The following is a 10,782-nucleotide window of genomic DNA, read 5'->3' as shown; positions in this document are numbered from 1 at the left end:
AAGCTTTGTTGTTGTTCAGTTGTTTCAGACTCTTTGTGACCCCATTTGGGGGTTTCTTGGCAAAAATACTAGAATGGTTTATTAATTTATTCTCAGATCACTTTACAGATGAGGAAACTGAGGCAAACAGGGTTATGCTAATTGCCTACTGTCATTCAATGAGTAAGTGTCCAAGGCCAGATTTGAACTCAGGAAAATGATCCAAGTTTTGGGGTCTGGAAATCACTCTTTGACAAACACTGCTGGGAAAACTAGAAAAAGGCATGGTAGAGCCTGCTTTTAGTCCAGCATCTCATGCCCTATAAGGTCAAAATGGATTCAAGATCTAGACATAAAGGGTACTAATATTAACAAATTAGAGGAACTTAGAGTAATCTACCTGTCAAATCTATGGATATGGAAAGAATTTATAACCAAACAAGATAGAAAGCATTAGGATGTAAAATGGATAACTGATCATATTAAATTAAAAAGGTTTTGCACAAACAAAATCAATGCAACCAAGATTAAATGAAAAGGAGAGAGCTGGGGAAACATTTTTACAAAATGTATCTCTCATAAATACCTTATTTCTCAGATATATAGACAACTGAGTCAAATTTATAATACCAATCATTCCCCAGCTGAAAAATGGTCAAAGGATATGAATAGGCATTTTTCAGATGAAGCAATCAAGTTTTTAAATAATCACATGAAAAATGCTCTAAATCACTCTTGATTAGAGAAATGCAAATTAAAAACAATTCTGGGGTGCCACCTATAAAATTGAGCAATGTGACAGAAAAGGCAAATAATAAATACTGGAGGGGATGTGGGAAAATTGGGACACTAATGTACTGCTGGTGGAGTCGTGAAATGATCTAATCATTTTGGAGAGCTATTCGGAACTACACCCAAAGGGCTTTACAACTGTGTATACCTTTTGCTCCAGCAATACTTCTACTGGGTCTGTATCTCAAAGATATTTTTTTAAAGGACTTACTTCCACAAAAATATTTATAGCAGCTCTTTTTGTGGTGGAAAAGAATTAGAAACTGAGCTTATGTCCATCAATTGGGAAATGTCTGAACAATATGATATGTGATTTTAATGCTATAAGAAATGATGGGAAGGATAATTTAAGAAAAATCTGTTAAGACCTACATGAACCGATGCAAAGTGAAGTGAGCAGAACCAACTGAACATTGTACACAGTAACAGCAATATTATATGATGAACATTTATGAATGGCAAGCTATTCTTTTTTTTTTTTAAACCCTTACCTTCCATCTTGGAGTCAATACTGTGTATTGGCTCCAAGGCAGAAGAGTGGTAAGGGCTAGGCAATGGGGGTCAAGTGACTTGCCCAGGGTCACACAGCTAGGAAGTGGCTGAGGCCAGATTTGAACCTAGGACCTCCCGTCTCTAGGTCTGGTTCTCAATCCACTGAGCTACCCAGCTGCCCCCTCATGGCAAGCTATTCTTAGCCATATAGTGGCCCAAGAAAATCCTCAAGGGCTCATGATAAAAAATGCCATCTGCTTCCGGAAAAAGAACTGATGGGGTCTGAATGGAGATCAAGATATACTATATTTCACTTTATTTTTTCACTTTTGTTTGTTAGAGTTCTCTTTCACTAAATGACTAGTGTGGAAAGAAGCTTTACATTATTAGACATAAAAATCTATATCATATTGCTTGCAGTCTTGAGGGAGAGGAGAAGTGAAAATTTGACTTGAAAAAAATTTTTTTCAGGTAATTGAGAAAAAAAATATTAGGGGAAAAAAAAAGAAATGAACTCAGGAAGATGAGTTATCCTAACTCCAGGCCCTGGCACTCTATCCACTGTGCCACCTAGCTGACCTCTTGTATTTGCTATGGTCAACATTTCTAGTTCTTTTTATTTTTTTTTTAACCCTTATCTTCTGTCTTAGAATCAGTACTGTGTGGTTTAAGGCAGAAGAGTGATAAGGGCTAGATGATGGGGATGTTAAGTAACTTGTGCCCAGAGTTACACAACTAGGAATGTCTGAGACTGAATTTGAACCCAGGACCTCCTGTCTCTAAACCTGGCTTTCAATCCATTGAGCCACCTAGCTAACTAACCCTATTACTTTATTACTTATGCAAAATAGAAATGAAGACAATGGACAGCCTTGTTTCACTTGATTTTTTTGAAAGGTTTCTCAGTGGCAAATAGAGCCATGTCAGGGTCAATTTTGAGTGATTTTCCAATGTCACTCAAAAGGGTAATTTAAAAAATATTACAATAGAAGTTGCTTTGATTAATATTGTCTGTTCGTCAGTATTTTTGTGATAGTGAGAAAAAAATTAGTAACGTTCAAAAGAGAAACTTTATCCAAGTAGACTATTCAGGATTTAGTTCAAACCTAAAGGGAGAGAAGATGGGAACAAGAGAATCATGGGAAAATATTAATAGATTTATAATGAGGAATTAATGTAATTAATTCTTTAAAACAAAATTAAATGTATTCACCTCAAAAATACTTTCAGAGGATTTGTGTATCATGGGAATATGATACATTTAAGAAATATTGGGAAAGACTGCCACTTCCCATGACTAAGATGCATTGGAAAATGTCCTAGATGTGAAGTCAGAAGTCTTGCATTCAAATTATGCCTTGTTCATTTCATTGTCTTTTCTCTCAAATCTGTAAATGTGTATTTTCTTCTTTCTAGGACTGAATGAGATAATGTACATGAAAGTACCTCTGCTGCTCTGTAAATCTCTGTTACAGGTATCGCTAAACCTTCAAACAATTAGCCAACCAGTCAATGAGCATTCAGGGAGCACATTAGGTGGGTGTGCTACAGAAAGAAGTAGAGTTGTCCCTTCCCACTAGGAGCTAGCAACTAGTTAAGAAAAAAATTCTAATTGCTATTCTATTTCTATTAGAATTCTATTAGAATATTCTAATTGATACACAAACGATACCATCAAAATGAAAAGCCCAAGGCCCAAAATAGGAGCCTATACCTATTGTTAAGAAGAAAGTACATACATGTAGTTTGGGTAGCATGAGACGTGTAAGGAAAATAAAAGGACAGCAAAAAAATATTTCTTGTTATATAAAAATTTGCCCAACCTTCTCAAAACCACAAAACAAATGGCTAACCCATGAAAAGACAAAAGGCTATTGAGTCACTAAAGACTGATGCATGTAAAATGATGGTAAGTTAATAATAATTTAATTATGGCAGAGCTAGAGTGTCCCGCTGTTTTTCTCCTTTGAGGACAATATTCTTCAGGCTCTTAGCACCTTGAAATGAGGCTCTCTCTTTTTGAGGTCTAAAAGGATTATTGCAGTTGATCTTAATCACTTCCTGCTAAAGGCCAGCGTGAAGAGGGAAGAAAACCGAAGGCAAGTCTTTTCCATGTTTGGATAAAGTACTTGAAGTTGTGACTTGACTTAGATGGTCCCACTTGTATGGGTTCGAGCTGGGGTTCCCACATAGGAATAATTAGACAGCAGTGAGCGCTACAGTGATGTATTAATTACCAAAATGAATAATTGCTAAAGGAATATGTGAAAATATGAATCTACTTAATTAATCTGCGTGCCTGGACATTCTGCATCTTTGGGTACCAAGGCAATTACCTAATCTGTTTTTTAAAAAATCACTAATTATTTCTGAGAAGTCAGAGAGCTAAAGAAGCTCTAGAGAGAGGATAGAAATCTTCTTCCCCCAAAAGGAGTAGAAAAACTTGTGATAATTTTTCAAGGAAGGGAAAAGTATAGACATAGCTGGACAAAGATTTCACTAGAAAAATAAAGAGTATATAGACCTTTATTTGGCCCTTTGCAAGGGATCTAATGTGTTAAAGGACTTTCTCCCCAACAGGTATTAATAGTATCCGCCTTGGGGAAGTCGTACATCATTTCTATACCCACCAGTTTCCATATGTTACACCGTAATGTTTACATATACATAAAACATGTGTGTGGATATAGCTTTCCTTTGTGTGTATGCACACAAATATGTATGTATACATATGTACATATGTGTGGAGAAAGGGGGAGAAAAGGAGGCGGTGACAGAAAGATAGATGCACACAGAGAACAACAGAGAGAAAGAGACACACCTACAGAGCTCGTATCCTTTTTAATTACAGTTGTAGACACAGAGGTTGGACCTGGACCTCTGACTTCACTGGCAAAGGAAACTCCCAAACTCAAACCTCAAATCTGCAACTTCTCTGCTACTCACTGTCCTCTGAGAAGTGAAGCAAGTTGTCCAGGGTACACAGCCAGTATATATGAAAGGAAGTCTCGAACCCTGGTCTTTCTGGTTCGGAGGCAGCTCTAGCCACACAACCTCCTAGGTTGAGCAGAGCCAAAATGGTCTTGCAGTTAGGAAGACCTGGGTTCAAGTATGCCTCTGACACATACTAACGTTTGACTTTGGGTAAGTTACTTAGTCTTGCAATGCCCGAGGCAACTTTCTAAAATGATAAAGTGAAAATACATATATGGTGTTATAGTTTATATATGGGCCATTTTATTAAAGGGAACAGCAATTAAGTTAATGTGTAAATATTAAGTTAATATATTAATAATAGAGTAACTAATATGTATCTGTACATACACGTGTATACAATTTACAAAATATAAGGAGTTTTCAGGTAAAGGAAGAGTTTATGACAAAATACCTTTTGTGACTTTTCTCCTGTAGATCCTTTTTTTAAACTTGACATCTCGGATCTCTTTAAGATTAGTAGAGTTCATAGAGGCAGAAGGGAGGATCCTGGTAGATTTAGCCAGTTTAGTCTTGTTCTTCCAGAAAGGGGAAAGAACATCCATGAATATGGAATGAACCTCAAGACAACCAGTTATCTGACAAAATGAGATGGTTTACAGAATGTTCCTGTTTATAGAATCCAATGAGGACTAAAGTATGGTATGTAGTTTGGAAACTGACCTCAAATGATTAGTGAAAATATTTATAGGAAAAAAATGAACAAAGCTGGGGGGCAGCTGGGTGGCTCAGTGGATTGAGAGCCAGGCCTAGAGACAGGAGGTCCTAGGTTCAAATGTGGCCTCAGACACTTTCCAGCTGTGTGACCCTGGGCAAGTCACTTAACCCCCATTGCCTAGCCCCTAATACTCTTCTGACTTAGAACCAATCACTATATTGATTCTAAGACAGAGGGTAAGGGTTTAAAAGAGACAACAACAAACATTTGTAGGAGAAAGGCGGCAATGAGGGTCTTTGCATGGAGAGTCCTAGATTGTTTTTTTTTTTTAAATTTCATTTCACTTTAACCTACTAGGTTTATCTGCCCCAATACAGTAGTTATTGGTTTATTCTAACTCATTTTCACCATTGACCTTCAATCATAGTGAATTCAAGTATTTAAAAGTGTGTGTGGAAGATGGGGAATCTATAATGCTTTTTAACCTCCTCTGTATAGGGTTTTTACAAAATCATAAACAAAGGTCATTGAATCCTTTAGGGTGCATTCATTTAAGCCTTTTCAAGGCAAATCGGAATTCATCCCATTCTTCAAGAGCTCTGGAAAAAGCAGCTTCCACATCTCCTTCGGTAATTCATTAATTGCCCTTCCATCAGCACCTTTCCCATCATTCTTAGTTGGTGTGCTGGGCCACTTTAGAGAACGATGTCACGTCATTTAAAAACATCCATTCAGAGTAATGGGAAAGAGGCTGGGGGATGGAGTGTACATGGGGCAGATGAATTTTTTTATGGATGGATCTAATTAAAGGGAATGACAGGTCTTAGATTTCAGCTTCTGCTGCATTTTCCTCTAAAATGAAGGAAAATAGAGCTAATGTTTTCAGTGCATATAGTTTATGTTAACATATTTTTTCAGAGTTTTTTTTTTTAAACATAGTTTTTCCTCGGTACAATGTCAGCTCTGATGGCAGGTTACAATGTAGTCTAGAAATATGGTTTTATTTGCTGTATTCCCCCCCCTGGCCTTCTAGTTTCCCTGCCCTCATCTATTATTATATGTTGCTTTATTATCAATAATCAGCTGCTAATGTCTGTCCTTTTGCTTCCAGCTCACTTGTATTCATTTTTGTCTATATTCTGTTACATACATCTCTCCCTTTAGGATGTAAGCTCCTTGAGAGCACTTCTTTTTTGCTTTTGTATCCTCAGTGCTTAGCTTAGAACCTGGAATTTAATGATTTCCTGAAGCGTTTGTTTTGTTTCTCTGTCTCTAATGCACAATACAGTGCCAAGCTTAGTAAATACTTTTAATTAAGGATGGCTGAATCTATATTAAATAATTTGTTGAACTGAATTATTGTTCTCTGTTCAAGGGAGAATAGAGGAAGAAATGTTTCCTATGAAAAATAGGTATTTGAGGCAATGAGGTGGCTCACTCGATAGTCTGGTTAGGGAGGCCTGGAAACTGGAGTTTCTGCCCTCAAATCTTGCCTCAAAACATTTCCTAGCTGTGTGACCCTGGGCAAGTCACTTAACCCCAATTGCCTCACCTTTACCACTCCCTCTACCTTAGAATCAATACCTAGCATCAATTCTAAAACAAAAGGTAAGGGGTTAAAAAAATGGAGTCATCAACTCAAAATCTTTTAGGGAAATGAGTCACCTGAACTCTTTGCCATATCATTTCTAGCTGATTACTCTTTTAAAACAAAATTATTTGTCCCATTAAAATACCTGATGAATCCTCTCTCCTATTCACATTAGTGTCTGGTCACACTTTCACCAATAATATATAAAATTGTGTGGGAGGGGTGTACTCAGAGGAGACTTCAAGAAGAAATTCTGGGGGAAAATTGTCTTCTCTTTCTCTTTTCTGGCCTTCTATTATTATTTGTTGCCTTATTATCAATTATCAGCAGCTAGTCACCTTCCTCTTCAAAATAACTTGTATATCTTCCCCTTTAGAAGGGAGCTTCTCCAGGGTTTTTTTTTTGGACATGATCTTTTGCCCTTAGGATAGTGCCCGACACCTACTAGTACTCAGCAAATACTTACCCACTGACGGAAAAGATTTCTCCAAATTAAAGTGTCTAAGACATCCAGTTCCTACTTAATAAATGTTTGTTCGTTGCTACTTTATTTTTGGTCTGGACCTTTCATTTCATTGGTGAAGAAACTCCTGATATGAGAAACTTACTTCTCAGCAAAGCTTAATTTCTTCTTACCATTTATTAGTTGCTTAAGAAGTTGCATGGGACACGGATGGTGACTTGCTCAGGGTCACACTGCCAGTTCAAGTAAAAGGTAGGACTTAAATCCGTGTCTTCTACACTTTCAGGCTTAGCACCCTACCCACTAATTCACACTCTCTCTCCTATTGCTACAGGGGAGGTTTTAAAATATTTAGAAATATTGACTTGCTTCTGGGGCCACTGCGAATTCAAATTAGGGCAGTGTAAAACCAAAATGAGGGTAAAATGAAAATTTAGATCCAAATGTACTAGAAAGAAAACCGCGGCTGACCTGACACCCATTTGCTATCCCTTTAGAATTTTGCAAACGTTATTCTTTCCCATGGCTAGGGTCGCCATCCCTAGAAATTTCCAGAATACTGTGTCACAGAGAACATTTTTAAAGGAGTCATCAACATTGCTTGATGACACTTAGTAGCATTCCTATTTCTTTTCCTTGCTCGATGAATAGGGAGGGGCTTTCTTCCTGCCTGTTCATCTTTTATTAAGCTACCATTCCTGTAAGAGTTTAGGTCCCTTACAAATATCCCTCCACAGAAAACTCATCTTTCAGCACAGGTTAAGTAAAACGCTCTCAGAAAATGGTCAATCACATTTGATTTTGCTTCTCTGAGGTTTAATTGAAGCCGTATTTTTGTACGGAGCTACACACAGACTCTGAGTGGGGGGTCCCCAAAGGCTACGCAGTTGAACCACATTTTAAAATTCATCTGCAGAGGAGGGAAGCTGAGTTGGAACAGAGGGGGCAGAGGCTTTCCCTTGTGAGTCATCAAAGTGCTTTATTGTATAAAGCCTTGCTCTTGTCTGGAGCGATACAATGTGCACTTCCTTACCCTGTCCATATAAACATTTTGTTGACAGCAATGAAGGACAAAGACTGTTATAGACCAAAAAAAAAAGAAAGAAAGAAAGAAGCATTTTTGTAAACTTCTAAAAAGCATAAACATATTGGCCACAATGAAGAAAAGCTATTCAAATGATGTCTGGGTACCTCGTCTAAACTTCAGGGTCTCTCTTTGCAGTCTCCTACCATGGAAAACCACAGCAGGTTTAAAAAAAGTGAAATGGGTCTGATGCCAGAATAAGGATCTTAATCACAGTATCCATTCATTTAAATACATAAAATACAGATTTGTACAGTTATATTACAGTGGTGTTAACTTCCTCCAGAGAGGGTAACAAAACTAGGTAACAATCAGTAAGTATGCTGCGATGGGGATGCCACTGCCTCTGGCTTCTGGAGATACTGTGATTTCGGCTCTTTCAACGTTGCACTGAAGTAAACACTACATACACCGTGCCCAGTTGTAGTCCGAACAGCTCTGATGTTAACATTACTGGAAGAGGCATCCTGCCAGGCTGGGGTTTCTTTTCCTTCTAAGTAATCGGTGGAGGGTGTGATCCCCCCACAATGCTTACCCCCCCAAATCATCTCATGACTTAAACAAAGAGTTTTAAAGGCACAGCTTCAGCACAGTGTATGAGTTAATAACATACTCTAAGCAAACCTAATTCTTTTTGGCTTGGCGCCTTTCAGAAGATGTAGAGGAGCTGGTAGAAACATGATCAATGTTGAAAAATGTTTGAACATGATTAAATGCAATCAGCACAGTTTTAGGCAATGCATTTATACAACCAGATTTGGGGTAAACATTTGAAAAAAATCATTCAGTTGATAAAAGAACATTTGGAGGAAACAAAAACAGAATGGCCTTTTTTAGTTTATTGTAAAAGACTTCTCTACCGTGGACTTGGAAGAAAGCATCTGTTCTGGTACATCACCGTATGATACACCTCAAGAAATGCAAAACATTGTTTCATCTAGGCTGCAAAATAACTTTACATGTAAACTTCAAAAAATCACATACTGTACATAAAATTTTAGATTCAAAAGTATCCCTGTTTTCCTAATAATGTAAACAGTAAAATTGAAGGTTTCCATTAGAGGGATAATTTATAATAAAACGCCACTGCTTAAACAGTGGTTAAAAACAGAAGCATTTTAAAATTTCGGTTTTTTTCCTTCTAGAGCAGGAGAATTGAGATTTCTAGTACTTTGCTCATCTCCTCAAGTTGGAAGATGTAGATACTGTTGCCCAAAACTATGCAGCCCCCCCCACCCCAAGCTATTTTTTTTCCATGTAGCATTAATTCCTATGTTGCAATAGAAGAGTGTAACAATGGAGAAGCTCCAGGCAATAAAAGAGAATAAGCATTTTTCCTTGACATAATTTACTGAGGTGAAAATGTAACTGACAGAGCAACTATGGCATCAGCCTCCTGTTAGAAGACAGAAAGTAACTCCTTGGCGCTGGAAGTTCTGACACGATGTACTTGAGGCAAAACAGTGCAAAGGCAAAGACAAGGGCTGCTTGCGCCTGCCTGGTGCCAAGGGGTTAATGTTACAGTTATTAAGGAGTGCCAGCGTGCGGAGTACAAGTGTAACATTCGCAGTAAGGTTTTTTTTTTAAATCATCATCATCACCATTATTATTATCATCATTATTATTATGAATACTGTCATGTCTTTCAACTCAAAAAATAAACTGATCCACAGTTTACAGTTTGACGCCAACACGGCTGGTAGGACATGCACGGAATCTCCCCTCCCCACTTGTTCATTCATTCATTCACTCCACCACGGCTAGCTGTGTCAGAGAGTCGCCACAGCAACTGGCTCTGAGTTAAGCTAATCTATTTTAATTCATTAATTATGTTTTAATTTTTTTAATGCACACACACAAAAAAAGTCAGAAGTAGCTAGAGCTATGCTGGGAAGTATCAGGTAGCTGTTAGAGCAAGTTGCCCCCAAGTCCGTCGGCGTGGCCTGAGGAGGGAAACTTGAGGAGGCTTGCTTTTCTGCAAGAGGAGCATGTCACGGAGTTCCATTTCCATTTTTTTCCTTAACTGAAGCCAGCTCTGCTGTGTTCCCACATCTCATGTCTGTCTATCCCCCGGGGCCACCTGGGAGGTTACGTCAAAATGTGGCCAATAAAGTCCAAGAAGCGCTTTGAATACTGTTCAGGGTTCACCGTCGAGATCTCTGCACCAGCCTGGGCCAATGGAAAAGAAAACAAGACTAAGGATGGGGAAATGGATACCACTATGATTCTTTCTAGTTCTAAAACAAACAACAAAAACCAAACCCACCCTATCTGAGAGTAAACTCAACCATTTCCCACTTTCCATGGTCCTCCATTTGACTGTCCCATGGACTAATAGATGAACAGTGTGAATTTTTTTCTATTTTTCCTTATTTTTATTATTGCTTTTCTTTTCTTTTGATTAGAATATTTGATTTTTCCCTTTTCTCATTTCTTGTACTTAAGGTACATATAATCAATATTAATTCTTATTCTACAATAATATAAGTTTAAATATATATACTTGCTATAATATTAATGCATACCCAAACAGCTTTAGACTGTGGGAACCTGCCATTTTGTTATGGGACTGTGATTAATGTTTGTGTCTGATTCTAGGAAATGAGATCAAAAAGGAGCACAGACTTAACCTGAATAGTGCCAAAAAGAGCACACAGGTCAAAAAAAGAAAGAAACTAATCCAGGTAGGATTGATGCACTTCTAAGCCAATACAAAGGACTTGAACCTA

The 10,782-nt window shown here is 37.8% G+C and overlaps 1 protein-coding gene across 3 annotated transcripts in view; it reads right to left on the bottom strand.

Annotated features, from left to right (window-relative positions):
* Nucleotides 1–7,928: 7,928 nt before the first annotated feature.
* The window catches only part of PIP4K2A (phosphatidylinositol-5-phosphate 4-kinase type 2 alpha), a 199,083-nt gene continuing 196,229 nt past the window's right edge, over nt 7,929–10,782 (bottom strand). For all 3 annotated transcript variants that reach the window (XM_056800125.1, XM_007504877.3, XM_001367711.4), the window contains one exon: nt 7,929–10,222. In XM_056800125.1, coding sequence (XP_056656103.1) covers nt 10,191–10,222 — 32 coding nt within the window. In that variant the 3' untranslated portion in view covers nt 7,929–10,190. The remainder of the gene's footprint in view (nt 10,223–10,782) is intronic.

Source organism: Monodelphis domestica, chromosome 5, assembly GCF_027887165.1.
Source record: "Monodelphis domestica isolate mMonDom1 chromosome 5, mMonDom1.pri, whole genome shotgun sequence".
Lineage (NCBI taxonomy): Eukaryota > Metazoa > Chordata > Mammalia > Didelphimorphia > Didelphidae > Monodelphis > Monodelphis domestica.
This window is presented reverse-complemented; position numbering and strand designations above follow the sequence as displayed.